At 47.1% G+C, this 24,011-nt stretch overlaps 2 protein-coding genes across 4 annotated transcripts in view; one reads left to right on the top strand and one right to left on the bottom strand.

Annotated features, from left to right (window-relative positions):
• Window positions 1-12,785, top strand: part of Fam234b (family with sequence similarity 234 member B) — a 33,865-nt gene extending 21,080 nt beyond the window's left edge. For all 3 annotated transcript variants that reach the window (XM_051155470.1, XM_051155471.1, XM_051155472.1), the window contains 9 exons: window positions 604-734; window positions 4,575-4,722; window positions 5,075-5,216; window positions 6,338-6,481; window positions 6,629-6,710; window positions 7,699-7,854; window positions 9,877-9,994; window positions 11,656-11,876; window positions 12,436-12,785. In XM_051155470.1, coding sequence (XP_051011427.1) covers window positions 604-734; window positions 4,575-4,722; window positions 5,075-5,216; window positions 6,338-6,481; window positions 6,629-6,710; window positions 7,699-7,854; window positions 9,877-9,994; window positions 11,656-11,876; window positions 12,436-12,441 — 1,148 coding nt within the window. In that variant the 3' untranslated portion in view covers window positions 12,442-12,785. The remainder of the gene's footprint in view (window positions 1-603; window positions 735-4,574; window positions 4,723-5,074; window positions 5,217-6,337; window positions 6,482-6,628; window positions 6,711-7,698; window positions 7,855-9,876; window positions 9,995-11,655; window positions 11,877-12,435) is intronic.
• Window positions 12,786-15,807: 3,022 nt separating this feature from the next.
• Window positions 15,808-23,162, bottom strand: Gsg1 (germ cell associated 1). Its single transcript, XM_051155486.1, has 5 exons — window positions 22,841-23,162; window positions 20,628-20,798; window positions 19,818-19,970; window positions 18,625-18,736; window positions 15,808-16,150 (listed from the first exon to the last, which is right to left on the bottom strand). Exons 1-5 carry the CDS (start codon window positions 23,157-23,159, stop codon window positions 15,808-15,810), a joined length of 1,098 nt encoding a protein of 365 aa, XP_051011443.1. The 5' UTR covers window positions 23,160-23,162.
• Window positions 23,163-24,011: the final 849 nt, after the last annotated feature.

Here is a 24,011-nt window from a genome sequence, read left to right on the forward strand (position 1 = left end):
ACTATCCTAGCTCAGTGCTGATGTCTCTGAAAGCCTTCTGCAGTTCCTCTGGTATGGGGTCCTTAGTGGCTGCAAGGCCCTGTGCAAGCCACAATTCCCAGCCCTAGCAGAGTGAGCTCCTATTTGTTAGGAAGTCATAGACATCTTTATTTGATATACAGAATCCAGATGTGTGGGACTGGAGGGACGGCTCGGTGGCTAAGAGCACCGGCTGCTTTTGCAGAGGACCTGGCTTCAGGTCTCAGCAACACAGGGCAATTGCACCATCAGTCTCTCCAGTTCCAGGGCTCTGAATCTCCTGAGCATCAGCACACACCTGGTACACAGGCACACATGCAGGCATAACAGTCACACACACAAAGTAAAACAATAAGCTCATAAGCTGAACTCTAGGGGTGAGGGTTACTGCGCGGAAGTGTAGCCAGGTGCTTGAGATTTCAGATCCTACTTCCTGCTCCTTTTTTTTCCTCAGACAAAAACTAAAGGGAAGAGGTGGGCAGAAGACACTGTCTCCCTTTCAGTTTTCTGGCTCAGGAATTCTGCTCCTGTCTTTTGCTGGGGCAGAAAGCAGAAGTGATGCTCTTCCGCTGTCTCCTTCCCTAGGGAAAATCGTCTGGACTCTGAACCCGAACTATCTGTCCAATGGCACCTTGGCTGCCCCGGTTGTGGTGCTGCCAGACTTGGATGAAGATGGCGTCAGAGATCTGGTGGTGCTGGCCATTGGGGAATCGCAGGTATGGGCTCTTAATGGTACTAGTGTAAGTGCTGCCTAGAACCTGTTGTTGCAATGGCTTAGGACGAAATAGATTCTTTTAGTGAGGTTAAGTGAACCAAGAACATTCCAAATTCTTTCCCCATGATACATTGTGGTTCTGTGGTTTAGAAGAACTCTGGTGGCAGATGGCCTGTGTGTAATTCCTTCTGTACCACTGTGGACTCGGACAAACTGTACCCTGTCTTTGCTCTGGTTTCTTCACTTGTCTAAATGAGAAAGTTATATCTCCCTGTAGGATGCTTATGAAGGTTAGAGCTAACGAGTTACGTCTCTAGAAAACTGCCCATTTTTTACTCTGTAAATGGAATGCTAGTTTTACTATGTATCCTACAGTTGTATAACTTCAGTTATTAAACAATAGGATGGACTGGTAGGAGGCTCCTAAGCCGGAAGCTCTGCACGTAGCTCAGCTGGTAGCAGGATGGTTTGGCACGCACGAGGCTCTTGGTTGATCCTCTGCACTACATGAATCAGGTGTGGTGGTAAAGCCTGCACTCAGGAGATAGAAGCAGGAGGAGCCAGGGTCATCTGTGACTAAGTAGTGAGCTTGAGATCAGCCTGGCACATGTGAGACCCTGTCTCAACAACAGCAGCAGTGGCAATAAGAAAAACAACAACCATAAGCAGGTGCTTCTCTTGCTTATGTAATCCCAGTACAGAGCAGGATTCAAAGTTTCGGGTCAGCCTGGGCTTCACGTTAAGACCTGTCTAAAAAGTCAGACCCAATTCTCTTTGATTCATCAATGACCAAAGGAAGGTGCTGCAAGGAGACAGGCTTTCAGTGTGCATGTCTATAATCCCAGCACTTGGGAGCTGAGGCAGGGGGAGTGCTGTAAGTTTGAAGACAGCCTGGTGTACTTAATAAGTTCTAGTTTGTCTAGTATTTCACAGTGATGCACTGTCTTCATTCCTCCCTTCCCCCACAGGAATGATACACTGATTCCAGCTCAGTGGCATCATAACCCACAGCTCATACACTGTGGAGCAGCTGCTCTGCATACAGATGCGATCGTAGGCCTTCTCCCTGATCTCAGAAAAGGCCACATTAATGAGTAATTATCCCCGTTACAGAATAGACACGTATATATGTTTGAGACAGGATCTCATTGTGCAGTCCTGGCTGGCCTCAAACTCATGTAGGTCTGTCTGCCTCTACTTCCTAAAGTGCTAGGATTAAAGGCATGTTACACCATGCCTGGCTTTCAACTTAAGATTTCTTTGTTTGTTTGTTTGTTTCTTTCTTTCTTTGGTTTTTTTGAGACAGGGTTTCTCAATATAACCTTGGCTGTCCTGAACTCAAGCCCGGCCTCAATTTTAAAAAGCTAAATGCAGGTGGGCTGTGGTGGCATATGCCTTTAATTCCAGCACTCAGGAGGCAGAGGCAGGCAGATCTCTGAGTCTGAGGCCAGCCTGGTCTACAGAACAAGTTCTAGGACATCCAGGGCTAGACAGAGAAACTTGGAAACAAAAACAAAACAAAACAAAACAAAACAAAAAACCCAAAACACCTCAACCAGCCTAGCAACCAGACAAACACATAGCAAACATAATCTATTTTATTCTGAGAACAATGTATCCAGGTGGCTAAAATAAAGCATTTTATGCTGATTGGCTAGGATATAGGCCTGAGGACTTTCTACTTTCCCATTGCTCTGGGAGAAGGAACACAGCAGGATGCTGCAGTCTTAACTCTAATAGAACATACATTTACCCTTAACTCAAGCAGAACATGCATCTATCATCAGTTGCTTTATTCTAAGAAACAAGTATTAGACTATCCTGGACTCAGGCACTAGGGCCTGATAACTTGGACTTAGTTTCACCTTATAATGAAAATGGAGATTTGGAGGCAAAATGGCTTCTGATATGCTAAAAGCAGCATCGGTTGTTAACAGAGGAGCCACAGTTGTGCTAGGAACTAAAGTACGTCTCAACGGATGGACAGTAAGTTTAAGCAGATTACAACAGATACTTTGACTGCGTGTGTGTCTCTGTACCACATGTGTGCCTGGTGCCCTCGCAAGTCAGAAGAAGGCATCAGAGCCCCTGCGACTAGAGTTACAGATGGTCGTGTGCTGCCATGTGGGCACTGGGAACCAAACTTAAGAGCAGCCAGTGGTGCCATCTTGTTGGTTCAGCCTTTCTCAACTTAAAAATCAATTTTTTGGTGTAAGCACCTTTTTGCTGGCTGTGCTGTAAAACACACCCGCCTATCTTCTCTGTAAGAATTAATAATGATAAACCTTGTCAAAGACTTTATTGAAGGGGCTGCAGAGGTGACTCTGTGTTAGGAGTGTGAGCTGCTCTTTCAGAGGACTGGAGCTAGGTTCCTAGCCCTCACGTGACATGACTCACAGCCGCCTGTAGCTTCAGATCAAGGGGATCTGATGCCCTCTTCTGGCCTCCAAGGACACTTGCTCACACACAGTAAATACTTAATGCACAAATACAAATATACATAAATTTAAAAATATAAATGGAAAAAAAATCTTCTAGAGCTGGGGCTAACAAACTGGCCAGTGGATTAAGTTCTCCTCATTGTTTCCCCAAATAAATTTTTGTTGGAGCATAATGATTTCCTGTTTTGCCTGTGACAGATTTCATGCTAGAATAACAGTAGAGTAGTTGCTATGGAGACCGTGCAACTGGAAAAGCCTACAATATTTACCAGCTGGCCACTCGTAGAAAAGGGTTGCTGATCTTTGGGAGTGAAATTGACAGTGGCCAGGCTAGACATCTGATGTGTGGGAGAATTCTTTTTTTTTTTTAAAGACAGAGTTTCTCTGTTTTAGCCTTGGCTGTCCTGGAACTCACTCTGTAGACCAAGCTGGCCTCAACCTCACAGAGATCCATTTGCTTCTGCCTCCCAACTGCTGGGATTAAAGGCATGTGCCACCACATCTGGCTGTATGGGAGAATTCTGTAGGCTGATACATCAGTGCACCAGTGTGTTCATTGCTTTGCCATTGCTGTGATCAAATACCTGGCAAACGCAACTTAAGGGAGGAAGGCTTTATTGTGTCTTACAGTTTGAAGAGCCACGATGGCAGGGAAGGCGAGGAGGCAGGAGCATAAGGCAGCTGGTCACATTGAATCTACAGTCAGCAAGCAGAGAGAGATGAATGCTTGTGCTCACTTCTATTTCTTATTAAGATTCATTTTGTTTATGTGTGAGCGTGTGTTTGTATGTATGTCTTTATGAGTGTGTGCACATGTGAGTGCCATAAGAGGGCAAAAGATGATTTTTGACCCCTCAGAGCCAGAGTTACAGGAATCTGTAAGCTGCTGGACTACGTCCTGGCGTCCGAACTCTGGTCCACATGACCGAGCAACAAGCACTTATAATGGCTGAAGCATCTTTGTTGCCCGTGATGTGGGGGTCAGGCCCTGAGCTGATAGGCTGAAGCTGCTCCTGTATCCAGGGCCGGTCTTCATACTTGGTTAAACCTTTCTAGAAACATCTTCAGAGATGTGTTTCCCTGGTGATTCTAATCACTATCAGTCTGATTATCTGCAGCTCTCTGGTAGATCCTGGCCATTGAGTTTAGCTCTCAGTCTTTAGGAGATGGTATGGTCAGCAGCCACTGTGCTGTATCATCTGAGCAATCTTAGAGGTAGGTATTCTTCATTCGTGTCCAATCAGGGCGTACATAGTTGCCCTGTTTCTTATTTCCAGGGCAAATAAGCAAGTTAGGCTTTATGCTTTCCAACCATGGGGAGTATTTGTAAGGCCTTGGCTCATGAGGCCTTAGGAAATGAAAGACTTCTATTAACACATTCCCTTCTTTTATTTCTTCAGCCAGATCTGTGTTTTCTGCTGGTATCTGGCCGGACAGGGAGGCCCGTTGGCCGACCCGTGAAGTACAACACCGTGGGTGTGGGCAATCTGATTGGTCCCCAGGTTTACATCACCGCCAGTGGGGCTGTCTACATCCTCTTTGGCTTTGGTAAGAAGCAAGGCTGGCTTTGGCTTCTGCTCCCCTGGTGTAGGTGCCTAGGCCTCCTGTGAGACAAGGCAAACACTCATACAGGGGCTGCTGGCATTGGCTCTTTTTCGTCTCCTGTTATAGGGGCTCTCACCTACTGCAGGTCATTAACTCTGCTTTCCCTTGATGCCTTCTCTGGAGAAGGGGCTGCCCAGCATCGGCTTGATCACTTCCCCATCACTCCAAGTGGGACCAGCTGGAGCAGGCTCTATTGGACCCATGTGATCTGTTCTGTGTCTCCTGCCCAGACTCCCACCCTGGGACAGTTCTTTTAAACCCAGCTTCTCAGTGTTGACTCTTCCTGTGGCACTAGGACATATACAAGCTGTCGCCCTGCGGGACATTTTTGTTCAGGCCCAGAATCGAGACAGCTCACCAGCCTCTCTGCAGATAGAAGAGCCGGAATGGGAGAAGCGCAGATCTGTCAACCTTTCTGAGCTCATTGATGTTTACAGGTATGGCTGATATCTGTCTTCAACCATAGAGAAGTCTTCTGGAGACTCCCACACTGTGGGATCTCTGAGTTTGGTTTGACTAGTGTCTAAGGGTGGAAGTTTGGGGAAAGTGGAACTAACCTTGAAATACCAACTCTTGATCTGCTTAACACAGTGAGAAATTCTCTTCTTCTGGTCGTGGAATGTTGTCTATGTATTGGCGACCACCGTGCATGATTGTATCATAACTGTATTAGAAGGATGAATATTACTTTATGGATGTGGCTGTGACCCACTCTCCCCTATATTTTTCTCCAAGTTGGAGAATCATTTTGACAGAGCAAGAGTAGGATGTATGAAATCATTTTTTAAAAAAATTTTACTTACTTCTCAACTAAAAGCATGTGGTCGTCATATGCAGTGATCTACATATTTTACCTCCACAACTGTTGGCTTGGGTAATACTTGTTTTATTCCTTTCTGTCAGAAATCTCAAGTCATTGTCTAGCGTTTTCCCCTCAGGTATTATCATGTCATTCTGGTGAGTTTGATGGAATGTTGCTGTAGTGTAGAAAAAGAGACAATTTGATGACGTAAATGCCAAGAGTTACTGTCCAAGCTTAATGACAGTTTCAGGCCACCTGTTTCCATCACTGTCTGTCCTCTGTGCCACTACCCTAGGCTCTGTTACTGTCCTCAGAGGGTCTGGGTAGAGAGGACTCCCAACTAGGTAGAGTAGCGAGTCCATATCATGGGGGTAAATATTTGTGGATTCACTCTCCTGCTAATTGAAAATGTTTGCAAAAAATTGTGTCTGTACCCACCATGTGTAGACTGGTATTTCTTGTCACTATCCCCTAGAGGGTGTGGCGTTGCAATCATTTACATTGCACTCAGAGGGGTCTAGAGATGGTTTGCGTTGCTCAGGAGGGTATAGGTTGTGTGGAGATGTTGTACAATGTAAGGACGATGAGATTCTGAACTGCTGTCTGCAGCAGGTCCTGGCACCAGTTCCCACAGAGACACCAAGGGACAGCTGTATATGCAGGCAGGCATGCAGTGGGAATAAACCATCAAAATAAATGGCTGTGGGATTCTCATCCATACCAGAGACTTAACTCTTGGGTTTCTGCTCAATGCAGTGATGGAGTCGAGCTTCTCCAGTTGGTGAAGGCACCAGATTCCAACTGCAGCAGCCTCCTGATTACAAGCAGACAAGGCCTGGTCCTGCTCCGGGGACAAGATCTTACACCTTATTGGAGACTGAGTCTTCAAGGCCTGTGCAGGTTTGCTGCCGCTCTGAGCAATGTTCCCACTTTAAAAATTATCTAGAACAATTGCTTCTTTCCTGTGGCTGGTGCAAGGGCAGGTGGGGGCGGGGCACCTGTTTCTTTTCTGTATGTACTGTTGATAGCTCCCTTGTCTGTTTATAGCCAGCCTACTCCTGGGTATTTTACTGATGACCAGACATTGGACTTCCTTCTGCAGACGCAGGATGGAACAGGGATGAAAAAGGTAAAATTGGGCCTCTGATCAGTCAGAACATATGGAAAGAGTGGACTCTATGTCCAGCCCTGGGTGCAACACTGGGAAGAATAAGCACCTATACTCCAGTCTAGTGAGTGGAAAAACTGGAAACTCACAGCTAATTGCTAAGATCTGCAACAGTAGCTTTTCTAGCCTGATCTTATGTTTCTCTGGAGCCTGTGCTTACAGTTAGGTAGGAGGAACCGTGTTACAAATCTGGGTAGGGAAAGGTGGGTATTAATGGACGTCATATTTCAGTGTAGGCATAATAAGGTTTCAGAGAAGGCAGGACTCAACAGTGGCGGGCCGTTGTGGGAGGCTTTTGATAAAGGAAGGAAATATAGGTAGGGCCTTTAAGGTTGGATTTGTGTGGATGGCAAGGAGTACCGTGTCAGGAGCACTAAGGCCAGAGACAGAGGGGCTGCAGCGTGATGAGGATGCTGAGCCACGGTTCCACACTCAGGCTCTTCCTGTGAGGTTGTGTGTTGTAAGGATACACTACTTTGATAGGCAGTGTTCACTTATTTAACATTAAAGGCAGAACCATAGAGTTTTGATAAAAAATAATAATTGGCCTAGATTTTTTTTTTGTTCACAATCAAAGCTAACCAACTATGGGCTGAATGAAAATAGAAAACAAAAAACAAAAAACAAAAAACAAAAAACAAAAAAACAAACCAAATCAACTATTGGACACAACATTTGCTGCATTGCAGCAGGTGCTGAAGGGAATCTGGAGAATGCTCTGAGTACACGTGAGGACATGTGTAGCCACGTGCAGATGCATGCCGTTCATGTAAGGGACTTGGCACTGCTGGTTCTTCGTGTTGGGTACTGGAGCCCCGTGCCTCACGAAGATGGAGGAGGACAAATATCTGTTATCTGAGATGTTTGTCTTGAATTTTGTTTTATGTGTTTTCTTGACCCGCCACTGTCCTAAGGACTTGCTGAACCTTCTTTGTCTTGTCATTTGCAGCTGATGGTGGTAGATGGAGCCTCTGGCTCCATCGTCTGGAGTCACAGTATTCCATGTAAAATGAAGGAGATGCCAACCACCTCTGCTATTACCTCAGACCAGAAGTCTGTCTTCCTCTTCTGGGCAGAAGCACTGACTGCTGCGTCTCTCAGTTCTGTGAGTGAGGAGGGGGTGAGGGTGAGGGAGGGGTGGGGATGGGGGAACGGGATGGTGGGGTTGCTATATGTCTGCTTCTCTGCAGCGCTGAGGTGGTTCTCAGGATGTTCTCCAATCCATCACCTTCTAAGGGGTTGAGTCTTTTCCTTTGCCTTTCATCAAAGATGTGAGCACTGGCTACAGCCCTTTAACTACAGACTCCCGGCAGTGGGGGACTAGAGGAGAAACAACGTTCCTGGGTACCATGTTCAGAGCCACAGGCCAATATGCTGCCATTATGATTGGCCTGGGTGGGCAGAAGCTGGCCAGGCTCTGAAGCCAGTGACCTTAGCAGAGAGTGGGCAAGCGCTGTCGATGGGGCTGGCAAGATAAGGCATCCTGGCAAGTAAGTTGCTTGCCAAGAAGGTTGACAGCCTGAGTTTGATCCCTGGGCCCCACGTGGGAAGAGGGGGAAAGTGACAAGCTCTCACTCCCAGCCAGTTATCTTCTGACCTCTATGTGCCTGTACACACACACACACACACACAAGACGAATAGGCATGTGAAGAGAAGAAGGGGGTGATGCTTTTGCCAGGGGTGATGAGGGAGTGTTTCATGAAAGAGGTTGGATACAAGTTATGGCCGCGGATGAGCAGTTGGTTGTGTAGGAGTGGGATGGAAAGAGTGCTTAGACAGTCTGCAGGAGGAAAGAGCACGGCGGGCAGTGGCTTTTTAAGGAACCAAGGGGAAGTGTACGTGGATTGAGAATATCATCAGAAGGGTCTTGATGTGTGAGATTAGGCAACCAATGAGTGCAGTTAGTGTTTTGAAAAAGTGAAGTGAAAAACTTTAGCTTTTGTTTGTTTGTTTTGTTTTGTTTTTGAGATGGGGTCTCTATACATAGCCTTGGCTGTCCTGGAACACACTCTGTAGATCAGGCTGGCTTTGAACTCACAGAGGTCTACCTGCCTCTGCCACCCGAGTGCTGGAATTAAAGGTGTTTGTCATGACAACTGCTTTGAAAAGCTTTAACTTCTATGCTAAGAACTTTGGGTTTCATTCTGTAGGCTTGAGGAAAATGTTTGGCTATTTGCATGTCATGTTACTCGCGCATAAGGTCTGTCCCTCCACACATGGCATGTGGAAATAGCTTCTTCAGCTTTAGGGCCTCATGATAGGGACGGGATGGAGGTGGGCATGGTGTGAACCTGCAAGGATGCTCCTCTTCTCCTCTCAAGGAGGCTGCTTCTCATACTGAGTCCACGGAGGCAGGGCCAACAGTCTCTGTACTTTAACAAGTGTGTGGCTGTCCACACACAGGCTACCACAGTCCATCCACACTCAAGATGTATGTTGATAAAGTCCCGCTGTGGGTGTTTCCCCTGCTTCTGGAATTCAGAGACCCAATACTCAGATCTTAGCAGTTTTTATTTGTAACTGGTAGTTTTTCTTCTGTTTCTCTGAGGCACTGGTAGGTTTTTCTGATAACTAGCTTGATGCACAAGGCTTTACACATGCAAAGCAAGCACTTCCATGGAGTGATATCCCAGCCCCTCACAGTTGCTTTTGACATCTAATGAAAGGAAATATATTCGGCTGCTTCTCAGAATAGTTTTTCTCTCTACACAACCTTGCCTGCTGTAGACTGAATGAGAACCCCATCTTCCATAGGTGGAAGATAGGGGTCTCCAGACTTCTTCCTCCTCTCTCCTTCTCCGCTTTCAATTCCAAGTGTCTCTTCCCTTCTATCCCTTCTTCTCTTCTCCTTCCCCTCGTTGTCCCCTCCTTCCCTCCCATCCCCCCCCCCCCCCCGCTTCCTTTTCTTCTTCCTCTCATATATTTTTTTTTTTTTACTGTAGCTAGTGGTTTGGAGTTAGGGGTAAATCTGTGCTTTGAGTTCTGTAAAGTCACTGTGTCTCTGTGGTTAGGATCAGGAGAGGGCCTGATGGGAACCTTTTCTGCTCTGTTCCTTTTCCCTGCCGGCCCCATGTAGTCATGGGAGATGTAGTCACCTGTGCTCTCCTTTTCTGTGATTGTTGCCAGGATGACAGCTCAGGAGCCGAGCCTCCTGGCCTTTTCCACCTTTACCTCCTGCACCCAGCCTTCCCCTCTATCCTCCTGGACCTGAGCAACACCACTGGCATAGTGACAGCTTCAGAGGGTAAGTCCCTGTGATGTCAGAACGTCCTGACTGTGTGATGCCAAGGGCTTTTCAGGAGCTAGTAGTATCATTTCCCTTGGTGTCCCTGGACCTAGGGCATCACTGGAGAGCGTCCTTGGAGTTGTAGTGCCCAGCTTCTGGGTTGAGAATGCTTATTCTCTGAATGTGCTGAGATCTGAGGGGAAAGTGTAATCCCATTTCAGGAGGAATCCAGGGGTGGTGGTGGAGCCTCGGCTGTGTGCCAGACGTCTGTCTGTAATGGTTCAGGATTGAAAGCTAGCTGTGTGGGATGTGATGAAAGGAGAGCTGTTTCTTCTAGGGCATTGATTTAACTATTACATCTATGAATATTAAACAAACACACTGCATAGAAATTGGAGTCAACAGAAAAGCCAAACAAAGGAGAAAAATTACTCATAACCCGACCATTCAGAGTGTTTGGGAGTATTCCTCGTTGTGCGTCTATCTATGTAATATTATAAAGCAAACTTGAGAGTATATACTAGGCCTACTTCATTTAGGAACCCAAAGCCATGCAAACTAAGCCACCACTGCCTGCCAGTCTGAGTTGGGTGCCTGTTGGTGGTTGGGCAAGGAGGGAGAGCAGTTTAGCCACCTCTCCCTTGTGTCTTTTTCTTTTTCAGCTGGGGAGGGGACAGTCAGATAGGTCTCATATAGCCCAGGCTGACCTCCAACTGGCTCTGTAGCCTTGAATGCCCAACTCTCCTGCCTTTACCTCCCAAATGCTTGAGTACAGGTGCATACCCTTGCACCAAGCCCCTTTGTGCCTCTCCACACTCTCTTGCCTCTTGTGGACTTCGTCCTCACAGCACTTTGCCTTTAGTTGAGCAGTGATGTGGCTTCCTGTGTCCTCAGCTTCATGGGAAGGAAAAGCTGATCGGGAATTCGCAGGCTGTCATACCAACTGATTGGGGAATAGGCGGTGTCAGCTTGCAGAATCATGTACGAGATATAAATGAGCTGGTTTGCAACATTTGCATAAAACATTGTTCAGGGAGCATTAAATAATGTGCATAAGATTCTCATGGGCTAGGGACGTAGCACAGATGGCAGAGTGCCTAGCATGTGAGAGACCCAGGGTTTGATCTCAGCACTGGGGAAGTAAAGGCAGGAGAGTCAAAGGCTTGTTCTTGGCTACAGAGCCAGTTCAAAGCTAGGCCAATACTGTGCCAAATGTTCTGAGTGGTCCGATTATGGGTAAGTTTTCTCCTTTGTTTGTTTTTTTTCCATTGACTCCAATTTCTATATGCCCTGGTCATCTATGTGGCCCTACAAAGTCAAGCACCACAGTCACCTAAAACCCTGGGCAGAGGAGGAGAGAAGAGTGGCAACAGAGGGACAGGACAGGCAGGGTGAGCTGAAAGCAACAGGTTGGAGGAAAACTGGCTCATAGTGACAGCACATTAAAGGGAAGCACCAGCAAGCCTGATGGCGAATGAAGCTTGCAGTTGGTTGTATAGAAAAAAGGAGAAAATCTCATGTCCCTTCAGACAGACACTGTTGCTTCCTATTTTAAAGACAAGGCAGGGAGTCGGGTGTAGGGCCTCAAATTTGTGATGTGAACCCAAGCGGTGATGATAGCGCTGCTGGCCATCGCCACTCCTCTGTTGCTAATGCTTCTTGTCATTGTCCTTCCTCAGTTGGCATCAATGACATCTGGAAAGATGCCTTTTATGTCACCAGGACCACAGTGATGAGCCCTGAAGGACACCCCACCTCCTTGGTGGTCAGCAAGCTTAGCCTGCGCTGGGCACTCATGGAAGGCCAGATGGTCCAGCTGAAGGAGACCACTCCTAAAATTGGCCGTGGGGAGCTGCGAAGGTTCCTCTCTAGGATAAAGTTCGTTGATTCTCCCTACCAGGTGACTGGCTTCTGAGATATTTGGTTAATTTTGTTTTTCGAGACAGGATTTCTCTGTGTAGCCCTGGCTGTCCTGGAACTCACTCTCAAGACCAGGCTGGCCTTGAGCTCAGGGATCCACCTGCTCTCCACCGAGTGCTGGGATTAGAGGTATGCAGCACTGTGCCTGGAAGCTAATTACTTTTTAATTAAAAATGTTTTTATTACATGTATTTGTGGGGCCCACACATATCCCAGTACGTGCTTAGTGGACAGTTGTAGAAGTTAGTTTTCTTCTGTGTGGATTGTCTTGCATTTAGAAATGTTGAGTCATGGTTTTATTTATTTATTTTTAGCCATCCTAATGACTGGAGGGGTAGATCTTTCTGGCATTTTCTGAGTAGGGAGCAATGATGTGAACACCCAAGTTCAAGCTTGAAGAGCTTATCTCCGAGAAGGACACAAGTTCCTGGGGCTTGTAAACTATAGCACTGGGAAGTGAAGAAACGCTCTGACATTTAGATTTCCCATTTCTTTGGAAAGCTCATTTAAAGAGGGTAATAAGGGTCATTTCCCTGCAGATCTAGTGCAATGGAGTCTTCAGATTCAGAGGAAGCGTGTGGAGTGGCTCCTGTTGTCTCTCCTGTGTCAGGTCTCTGGAGAGAAGATGACCTGAGGTTCACGCAACCGTTGGGCAGCTTGTTGGAGCCGTGTGGTGCAGCATGATCCGCTTACCTGGGCTGTCTCACGACCTTCCATGCCTGCACTAACCCCTCCTCCTGGGATTTCTGTGTGGATAGTTTGGAAATGTGAATCTTAGAGCTGTTTATTTTATTTTTTTGTACCTCTAATTTATAAACCCTTGCTGGGAAATCCAGTAGCCTATAAGCAGGATATATGTTGTTTTACATTAGGCCCTTTGTGTGTCTATATGTGTGTCTCTGTGTGTCCATCTGGGTGTCTGTGTGTCTATGTCTGTGTCTCTCTGTGTTTGTCCAGTGTTGTAACAGTTATTTTTGAGATATGCCCCGAGCTTCAGGAATTCCATTTCTTGTCCTTTGATCCTGAGGGTCACTCACCACTCTCCTGCTTTCTCTCTACCTGTACTGTGGTACCCTTTCAACTCTAGACAGCAGGGAGCAACACTGGACTTTATGATGGAGCTAGCTATCCAGTCTGTTCTTTCTCCCAGACTCTCCACCTATGTTAAATGGTCCTGAGAACAAACATGTTTCTGTCACAAGGGGGGCAAGGGAGAGTTCCCGTGACTCCTCTGACCAGGTCCTTATGTCGCTCTATGAGCTTTTGATGGCTCTGCAGTGGGTTCTATGGAGACAACAGGAAGGTTTGCATGCACGTTGTCCTCAGCTTCAGGCTGGGAAGCCCCATGGCTTTGTCCTGCAGCAGCTCCATCCTTTCACTCTGAGTCTTCTCTGGGGCATCTCCTCCTCCTTCACCCTTGCTTCCTCTTTTATTCAGGGATTTGTTCTGGACCTTTGCTTTTTGGATCCAGTATGTAACCACTTTGCCCTGTGTTCTTTGAAACATATTCTGAGAAAAATTCTCCTGTAAATACTGCTAACTTTTTATAATGATCAAGTTCTTTAGAATTATCCCCACCCACTTCTTCCACCGTCTATGTAAATATGTGACCCCTCTGAACCTTCCAAATGTCTATGTCATTGTCTGATATGCCATGAAAACATACTTCTCGAGTGAAAACCAGATTCCTCATGTTGGCTTATATCTTTTTAGCTTGTGTTAATAAAGAGATCCCAGAAAACTAGATTCTAGATTTAAGGCGCCCACAATAGGTGTTCTGGGTTGCAGAGGTTGGTACTCAGTCTATCCCACAGATTGGCCTCACCAGGCTTGTCACCACCTTTGCCATAAGACCCAAAAAGCATGTTTGGAAGTTGTATGGGACCAGGTTGACATTGGGTGGGAGGAGCAATACACGGGATCCCTTACAGTCTGGAGGGGATTCTAGGTTCATGTCAATTAAGATGAATTTTTGGGAATAAAAGGGCTTAGAATATAGTTTGGATTGAAGACTTCTCAGGACCAGTTTATAGTGGACCAGCTTGTCAAATGGGTGGTGGGCCTATGGGCTGGTTGAACCCCTGTAGACAGTGTGTTCTCTGCAGTGTTGATGTTCTTGCAGAAGCCAGCCAGTGTAGGAACCAGAAAGATACAAAGATGCCCAATGGAGACGTGTTTGAGTGATTGCTTGGGCTGGAGGCTGTATGATGCTTGAATCTTAGATAGGAGGAAGCTGCATAGACAACACCACCGAATTCTCCTTGGTGTTTTTGGTAAATAACATCCTAACATCTCCTTACTAGAAATGTGAATCGCTTCCTTGCTAAATGCAATGGAAACTCTAGGCTTCCTGCTGCCGCTGGTACAGAACAGCTCAGCCAGTGCTCCTCTCCTTGCAGGCATCAATTTACCCAGATATCCAAGATAGGAAGAGCTCAGTGTGGGGTGGCCCACAAAACCAACCTGACCATTACTTAGAAGTAATGCCTTCTGCGATGCAAGGGTCTGCCCTCCTCTCGGCCTCTTTCTTTATAAGCCCTCCCCTCTGCCTAGCACAGCATCTGCACCAGCCCCTAAACGTGGTGTGGTGATACCAACCCACCCCAGGAATGTGAATTGCTGTCCACGTTACCTGTGTTGAGGGGGAACCAGCCGGTCTGTTGGCGCGGAAAGCACCGCTTAAAATGTGAACTGTTACAGAACAAATAAATGCTGTGTACAGGATTAGACACGTGTGCCCTTCTTATTCTTCCTGCTAACCAAGATGGTCTACTTCGCGTGTAGGAAAAAAAAAAAAAAGGTGAGTAGATGGCTGGCATCCTTTCTGGAGGAAACAGAAAGGCCAGTTTCTGAGATGAATGAGCAAGTGAGCATCCGGAACATCCCGACTCACTCACGGAAGAAGCCCCTGTGTGAGTCTCCTTTGGGAACCTGGGAGGCCATTTCTAGAAATAAGCCTGATCCTATAGGCTATAAAAACCTTCATCTGTCATACTACCTTCCTAATGGCTCCTAGGGTCATATTTAGTAATGTCTTTATTTTTCAAGTTGAATTGTGTGTGCCATCGCATGTGTGCGGATGTCAGAAGACAACGTTGGAGTTGTTCCTTTTACTGTGGGGCCCAGGAATCAAGTTCAGGCTGTCAGATTTGTGTAGCAGGCGCTTCACTCACTGAGCCGTTTAACCAGCCTGTTTTTAAAAAGTTGTTTTGAAGTTTATTTTGTGTGTGGGGGTAGTTTGCTGGCCTGTATGTCAGTGTGCTGTACCTGTGGGGAGGCCAGGACAGGGAGGTAGATCCTCTGGAGCTGGAGTTACTGACAGCTGCTAGCCGCCATGCATGCTGGGTGCTGGAATTTAAATGCAGACCCTCTGGAAGAGCAGCCAGTGCTCCTATCCACTGAGCCTTCTTTCTAGCTCCCTAACCAGCCCATTTGACCATATTTCACTAGTTCTTATGAGGATTCAAGGCACTAGTATGCAAGTCTGCAAGATGCGTTCAATTAGTGTTTCTATCTTCCCGTGTGTGACTTCCAGAAAAACCTCAGTGCACCCTAGATAAGCTACCACCCATTTGCTTAACTGTGTTTCTTCAACTTCCAGTCTGCTGACAGCTTGATCAGCCCCTTAAATGTTGGAGCTGTATTTCACTTGCTTTTTACCCGCACTGTATAGTCTAGAACCTGCCTTAAACAATCAGTGGAGGGCAGGGGGTTCTGGATACATGAGATGGGAGATGGATGGAGCAAAGCAGCGTTGAGGGAGAGCACTGCCCTTCTTGAGACAGCTAAGGGCTCTCTTATTCTTAGCTTCTAAAAATAAGGCTCAAGAGACATCTTTGCTTAAGCAGATGTTGGTAATAAGCAAACAGGTATGATAGGGTTTAGCCTGCTCCCCAAACCCGTTTAACTCCTTAACACTGCTCTTCTAGAGATGACCCAGCCACTTCTTTCAGCTCCTGGCTGGTCCCCTGTGGAAATTCCTTCTCTTGGAGCGCCGCCGAGTAGAAGTCGATACCTTCGGAGACAGAGCGGATGGGATGGCTGGGGTACTGATGGCTGCTGGTCAGAGGTTCGCCTTCATGGGCTGCGCATGTCAGCTGGGGAAGGAAACAGCGGTGGTGGCGTGCCAGGCAACTGGGGTTGGCGTTAAAGCTCTTGCTGTGCCTGCACTTGAACTCCAGCAGCAGCCTAGTGTATGTGTTGAAGGTGGTGACAGCTGATGCCATGCAGCAGGTGAAGGACACCCAGGCCGTGCTAGGGGCAGACACAAAGAAGGGACCATGACAGTAAGAGTCTGACATTAACGGAAAGAACAGTGCCATCTGTTCCCCCACACAGACTCTGTGCTGTCTTTACCGGGGGGGGGGGGGGGGGGGGGGGGGGGGGGGGGGGAGGGCCTAGGAACTTGTGCCTTGTACCCTGTGGCTGTAAAGGACCAAGACCAGAGAGAACTTCATCTGTCTTCGTCAAAGGAAAGCAGGGGGCGCCCGGTGCATTTAATTCCATCAGTTGCCATGGCCATGCCCCCTTATGTCTCTTGTGTGGTGTACTTATTTACCCCTGGAAAATCTCCTAGATCCCACAGACCTCTGGCTCTGTTCTATGTGGTGGGCAGGATCTAAGCAACCCCCAGCCCTTTTTTTTTTTTTTTCCCTTAGTGCACTTTGCCAGAGATGCCTTCACCCTGCCACTGGAGCATCCTCCCTCTTCTACCCAACATTGCTTTGAACTTAATAGTTACTAAAGTTGAGCCTTTTTAAGAGTCATTCACAGGAACATTTTAGCGCCTCTCTGAGGCATCACGCTCTGCTCTAGTGGAATTTGATTATTATGAGAACTGTGGTTCCAGGCACAGGGCAGTTTACAGTGGAAGCTGGACACGGATAGAAGCTGGGTGGGTCTGAGAAAGAAAAAAGCACCCCAGGGAACTACATCAAACGCATTCCTAGAGACTTGGGAAGCCAAATCCCTGGCTCTCCCTGTCATTATGCAAAGCCCAGGAACACAGGAGCTTTTTGTGGTTAGGAGGGGCTGCCTAGAGGCCAAAGGCTGGTGGAAGCCAGGCAAGGCCTGTGCTGCAGGTTCCCGTTTGTTGCCTCTGACAGTAGTAGATTCCATGTGATCTTTCAGGTGGGACTTGCAGCCTGAGCCCCAAAGTTGTCTGTTTCTTTGTGTGTCTGTGTGTCTGTGTAGCCTCTTGGACCAGTTCTTAGCTTCCACCTTGTTTGAGGCAGCGTCTCTATGAGCTGCCAGGACTTCTGTTTCTCTACCTCCCATCACCCCATAGTTCTGGGATTACAGACATGTTACCGTGTCTGCTTTCTACATGTGCCCCAGGGGTTTGAACCTAAGACCTTATACTTGCATGGCAGTTACTTTATCCACTGAACCATCTCACCAACCCAGCCCTGCCATTATAATGGCAAGAAAGATTGAAAATGGGCAAAAAATGAAGCCTGATGGGAAACCAGGAAAACTGCCATGGGGGCTGGTGGATGGATTAGAGTTCTCAGTCATGGAGTGTGACTACAGCCTAAGGAAGCCGATAGGATCAGATGTGGAAAAGCCCCACTGTACCTTCAGTAGGATGGAAATGTGAGCCTAGCATGGTGCTTTCTGTACCATTATGCCCTCAGTACTTCTCTGAGACAGTTTTTATGTGACTCCAGGTCGTTAGCTTTGCAGTAAGTAGAGAATGTTCCTCTAGGGAGTAGAAAAAAGTGTGTGTGTGTGTGTGTGTGTGTGTGTGTGTGTGTGTGTGTGTGTGTGTGTGTGTTTAAATAAAGCTAGTGTAGGTTTATTCAGGAAAAGTGAGCCTGCACTACTGAAGGCAGGAGTGACTCTAAGAAAAAGTAATGTTTAGCTTGAATTTGAAGTTGCTACAAAATTGCAATCCTAGAACTTGGGAAGTAGAGGAGGAAGAATCAAGAGTTCAAGGCCAGCCTTGGCTACATAGTTGGAGGCGAGCTTGGGCTATATGAGATATATCCTCCCCCCATAGGAAATTTAAATGCATGTGTTGAAGCTAATGCTGTGCGGTTTTATTTCTAGCAGGTTCAGTAGAATTTGAAACTCTGGAATGAGGAAGAAGTTACCCTTGGAATAAGGGCTATAAGGGATGCAGGAGATTTCAGTTGCAGCTCATCGATGGAACAGATGGAATTCAACCAAATTTCAGGATTATAATCATTGTCTAGTTTTCTAATGCCCCAAATCATAAATTATAGAACATGTAGCATAGTTTCCCCAGCTATATAAAACCAGCCTTGGGCTGGAGAGATGGGTCAGGTGTTAAGAGCACTGTCTGCTCTTCGAGAGGCCCTGAGTTCAATTCCTGACAACCACACGGTGGCTCACAACCATCCGTACTAGGGTCTGATGCCCTCTTCTGGCGTGCAGGTGTACATGGAGATAGAGCACTTGTATACAAATAAATAAACCTTTAAAAAAAATCTTTAAAACCAGCCTTGCTGCTCAAGGACAGCATGTAGATTAGACAAAGATGCAACTATTACAGCTACTGAGCAGAAAAGCTGGACCCGGCTGCACCCTCAAAGCAAGAGAGGCTGGATGCTCTATGCACCGTCTGAAGGCAGGGAGGGAGCAGATGTCCCCCTGGTCCAGCCCTGCATCTGACTGGAGGAGGGCGACAATGTGGGAAGGTACAAAGTCCTGAGCAGGGTGTCTGGAGTTGGGTTGTGAAGGCTCAGAGAGTAGTGATTACTTACTAGAAAGCCCAACCATAGCTCCAGGAGTGTGGTCTCCAGTCCTCCGGGCCTAAGGTGGCAGTTGCCTGGAAGACTTGCGAATATAGCATGTGAGCCACCATCCCCAGAAGGCCTATGGAGGGAACAAGAAAGCAGAGGCTTGTGTGACATCTGTCTGCCTGCATCAGGGTCAGTCTCTGTCAGGGCATCCATGAGTCTTTGGCATCTCATTTCCTGGGAGACTAATCTATGGTGGGTCGGGTGCCTCCTTGCATGCCTATCTTTACCGTGATTTCCCCAGACTTTCAGTTGAGCGCTGTGACAAAATCTGAGTCAGTCTTTCATGGCTGTTGCTCCTTTTGACTTCTTCCTACCCTTTAGTCTTCACTGTGTGTGTGTGTGTGTGTGTGTGTGTGTGTGTGTGTGTAATTTTATTTCACTTTAAATTTTGTCCAACAGTGACGGTATGAAAAAGCTATATATTCCAGTTGAAAAGTAAACCCAGCCAAAGGTTTTACATGTTGAGAAAGAAGGAACCCAGTAGTAAATACATGCATCAAGAGCAGGCCGTACACTTTTACGTGTTGCTTCAGTTTTAAAGTGAAAGACACCTGCACAGTGTCCTCTCAGGCCTGCCTCTGTGTGTGGTTGTATGCATGAGTGTGTATGCGTGTGTGTGCATGCACATGCCTGTGTGTGTGCATGGAGGTCCTCAGGTTTTCCTATCTTACTCCCTTGAGACGCGGTATCGTGCTGAATCTAGAACTCGCTACCTTTGGCCTAGGCTAGCTGGCTTCAAGCCTTTAGCGATGCTCCTCCTGTCGGACACTCCCAAGCTCAGTGCTGGGGTTCCAGGTGTAAGTGGCCACATCCACCTTTTTATGTGGGTGCTGGAGATTCTAACTCAGGCCCCCAACTTGAACAGCAAGAGCTCTTCTTACCCACGGAGCCATCTCCCTAGCTCCTACTTGCAGCTCCTTTCTTACTTCCCAGCCTTGAAGGTTACCAGTCCTTCAAAGGGGCTCCCCCATGAGCCAGGTCCTGGTGCTGTACCCCTCTAGTCCCGGCCCCTCCCCTCGGAAGCTCAAAGCCAGCCAGCTATATGAGCTATAGTGTGTCTAGCCTAGCCCTGTCTCACAGAATGAGCAAAACAGAAGAAAACACCCAAAGGAGCCCCAAGAGGAACTGCCCTCTGGCACTCCGTGGCTACTCACCTGACAGGACCAAGGACATGGCTGCGAAGGCGCTTAACTTGAGGCCACAGCCAGGGTTACGTGTGAGCAGCAGGTCGGTCAGGAGCAGGAGGAAGCTGATTAATTGAAGTCCGATGTAGGTAATTTGGGCACACAGTGATAACCAGAGGACCTCTGCGAAAAGCAAGGAGGAGGAACCCCGCCCAGTCAGTCGGTAGCCGCTGTGAACATAAGTGCCCATTAGAAGTCAGAGGCCCATAGGGACAGGAGAGAGACAAAGCTGAGACCCGTGTACCACCGTGCACCTGTGCACCCCGTGAACACTGCTAAGCTTCATTGTGAAGGAGATTGCTCCATTTTCACACACCCTGCGCTAGTCATCACTCTTGTCTTTCTCTTCAATTTGGGCATACGTTTTTATTTCCCGGACCTCTCATTCCTCTTTTAGTTAAAAACAAAACAAAACAAAAACAAAAACAACCCCCCCCACACACAAAAAAACCTGGACAAGGTGGCATTTACCTGCAATCCCACTAAGAGAGGCAGGAAGAGGGTGACTTCCCAAGGCTAGTCCCGCTACAAAGAGACCCTATCTCAAGGAAACCAAAATCAAAGCCAAGTCTCCCCTCCCCCAACAATAACAAAAAAAATGGAGTAAAAGGGGTGCTGGTGCTGGTGCTGATGGTGTTTTGCTTTGTAAGCTGCAGCCATGCATGTTAATGAGAGTCAGCTTTAGGGGGAATTCCTGTCAGCCTGAGGTAGAGGTAGAGAAAGGAGGTCGCAGAGCACTTAGATCCAGAGAGGCTCAGGTCTGTAGTTAGGAACACGTACTTGCCACAGGCACCAAGGGGAGGTGGGGGAGGGAAGCCTTCTCCATCAGCCACTCCCCTCCAAATCGGAGAGTGGGGTGACATGAGCCTTGCAACGTGGCAAATTCCAGTAGTCCTTTCTCACCTCTCTTGGCTGGTGGTGTGAGTTCAAGGAAACTTCGGCACCTCTCCCCTTAAAGACACAAAGGTCAAGGTCATAAGGAACTTCCGGGAGTTGTTGGGTGGGGACATCTCGCCCAGACACCAGCCCTGCTCCATTTGCTCTGACACAGCCACTGGTGGGCTCACAGTGCCTTGCATTCAGTTGATGTCCCATTTTGAAAACAGGAGGAGATGCACCAATGAATGAGCCATACAAAAGTCATTTTTCTGGCCTTCGTCTCCGATTATGAAGATGATGCTTTCCTGAGAGCATCTTCCTAGGCCAGAGTTTCAATGTCCTGTCGATGTTAACAAGTCTTTTTGGATCAAAATGGCTCTAAACTGTTTGCAGAACTGTGACTGGGACAGTGGTAACACAAGGCTGTTTACAGTTAATGTATATCTGTGCTTGTTCACTTTCCTCCTCCTCCACCTCTTTCTTTCTTCCTTCTTCTTCTTCCTCCCCTTCTTCTTCTCCCCCCCCTCTCTCTCACCACACACCCCCTTTTATTTCTCTTTCATGCCTTTTTTCCATTAGCCTACTTGGTAAAAATTTCAATATCAAGTTGAAAATGACCCCAGGTTTTAGGAAATACATCATCACCATATACTCTCTTCCCAGGCCCAGTGTAACTTTTAAGTATTCTGAATGTGGAAGAGGAGGAGGCAGAGGCAGGAAATAGATGTCCTTAGTGTCATTCTTTCTAACCTAAGGCATACACAATAGCTAGTGTGAATAGACCAGTGTTTTCAGTATGTGGTAAGAGCCTTGGAATCATCTGTCTGCAGCTCCTCCAGGGTATCCTAAAATCAATCAGTCAATCTGTCTATCTATCTATCTATCTATCTATCTATCTATCATCTATCTGTCTATCTATCAATCATTTATCTATATCACTCATTCTGTCATCTATCTCTATATCTACCGATTATCTATTCTTCATCTATCAATTATCTATCTATATCAATCACTTATCCGCCTATCAGTAATCTATCATCTATCTCTGTATCTACTTATTGTCCATTTTGAAATCCTGGGAACCCAACACAGGGCTTGCATATGTTAACCACTCAACCCCAGGACTGCATGTCCAACTTTCTGGTCTTCCAGACGGTGGTCTCACTACATAGTCCAGGATGCTCTTGAATCACTATGTAGCTCAGGGCTTCTTCACCCTCGCCCACCCTCCTGCCTCAGCCTCTGGAGTGTAGGTCCTGCAGGTGTGTGCCACTGTAGTTTCCCTTTCCCTTTTAAAGTGCAACAGTAATCCTTAGCCAGAAAGGGGAGGGGCTTTTGACGGGACCCACCTCAGCCCTTCTATCTAACAGGAAAATCAAAGGCTACAGAAATGAAGTTGTTCATGCAAGGATCCGGCTAGCCGTTTCTAAGCAGCAGCTGTAGCCCACGAGGAGGATTGTATTGATTCTAACGTGACAGGTCTAAGAGCCCCAGAGCCAGTGCTTTGTTAAACCAGGTCTGCTAAGGCGGTGAGGGGGGCCGCGGGAGGGGGGGGCACATGGGGGGGGGCGGAACTGGGACGGGAGAGCCTCAGGGATTTCTGACTTTGTTAAAAGGGACCACCAAGAAGAGATAATAGAAAGTGGGGTTTGGGCATGAGGCCCATTATTTTTTGGGAAAAGTGTGGACCTTCCCACTGCTGCTCCGATCTTAGTGGGGTTTCTTTGAACAAGATTCTAAGAGTCCCTGCTTTAGCCTGGTGTTGTGTCTCACATCAGTTTTCAGGAAGCCAAGGCAGGAGGATTGTGGCTAATTCTAGGTCAGCCAGATATACACAGAGAGCTCTAGGACCACCTGGTCTACAGAGTGAGATAATGTCTCAATAAACATTTTTCCTTTTAAAGGCAGGTAAGATGGCTCAGCGCATGTCTGCCGAGCCTGACTAGTTTGAGTCCATGTCCTGGAAGGAGAAAATGGATGCTTGCACATTGTTCTCTGACCTCTACATACATGTGCCATGTGCACCCCTCCCCCCATACATACCCATATACAATGCACATTAAAATGTAATTGAAAAAGCAGATCAGGTTGTGTAGCTGGTGTGAGGGGATTACCTGGCTCTTCCACGGTTTCCTCACAGGATAGCCACATGCCACTGCGGAAGGTAAGGAAGGAGAACCGGTCATCCCCAGTCTCCCAGGTGTATTGTACCACCTCCTGGGCTGATGTGTTGGTGACGACGCCATCCAGGGACATCGGCATGTTAAAGCACTTGGCTGCCAGACTTTGCCCGCACAGGGGCTTGGGCACCTTCTGTGTGCCCACAAACCACTCGCTGCTGAGCAGGGATGCTGCGGAGAGGCTGAGTGATAACATGCTGAGGATGGCAGATATGAAGGTCCGCTGGACAGAGGAACCCTTCGGGAGCTCCATCTGCAACACACAAGCAGGGGAGAAAGAGACAAGAGCTGCTGGAGCGCATGCTCTCAGGGCCTCATTCACTCCAAACACTGATGGGCAAAGCCTGCCTCGCAAGCGCTTCCTCCAGGAGCCCTGTGGAAGCCACGCTTCTGTGTGGCCAGATGCAAGCAAGCACTGTAGCATTGGTGCAACCCCAGACAGGTTTACAGAGGGTTGAAGGTGACATCAGATGGGAGACATTATCGTGAAGGATTCTAAAGTCAGAGTGAATTGGACATGAGCAGAGCAGTGTCTTAGCTGTGTTCCTTAGAAGACAGGCGAGCATCAGCTGGCAAACCCCAGGGAATGAGTGCAGGTGCCCTGGATGGAAGACCTCCTCAGGACCCCACTTAATATCAAGTATCCTCAGGCAGGGACAGCAAGGGAACAAGGGTGGCTTGTTGTAAATGCTCTGAACTGTTCAGCCTCTTCTTGGGCACCTTTTAATAATTATTTGTTTATATATACATATAAATATATATATGAGTTTTAGGGTAATGTTTTTATACATATATATTACTATACTTGGCTCATATTTGCACCTCTGAGCCCTTTCTTGCCCCACCTTCTCCTGCTGGTTCATTACTTGTCCCTAAATAATCCTATTTTTCTGATTTTATATGATGATGTAATATGTGTCATTCAGTAAGAGAAACATGCATTATCTGTTTCACCCTGTTATCCTCTGATTATTTCTTCTTTTGCTCACTCACATCGCCCCCTTCTACTTTCATGCCATATATATATATATATATATATATATATATATATATACACATATATATATATATATATACATATATATTTATATAAATTAGAGAAAAC

Source organism: Acomys russatus, chromosome 13 (assembly GCF_903995435.1).
Source record: "Acomys russatus chromosome 13, mAcoRus1.1, whole genome shotgun sequence".
Taxonomy (NCBI): Eukaryota; Metazoa; Chordata; class Mammalia; order Rodentia; family Muridae; genus Acomys; species Acomys russatus.

Excerpts from the sequence above, each read along its gene's own strand:
- Gsg1 (XM_051155486.1), bottom strand. The coding sequence starts at position 23,159 with ATGGAGCTCCCGAAGGGTTCCTCTGTCCAGCGGACCTTCATATCTGCC. Across the intron at positions 20,799-22,840 it reads GGAAACCGTGGAAGAGCCAG|GGGAGAGGTGCCGAAGTTTC; the intron begins GTAATCCCCTCA and ends TGTGTCTTTAAG. Across the intron at positions 16,151-18,624 it reads AGCTATGGTTGGGCTTTCTA|CACGGCCTGGGTGTCCTTCA; the intron begins GTAAGTAATCAC and ends GTCTGCCCCTAG.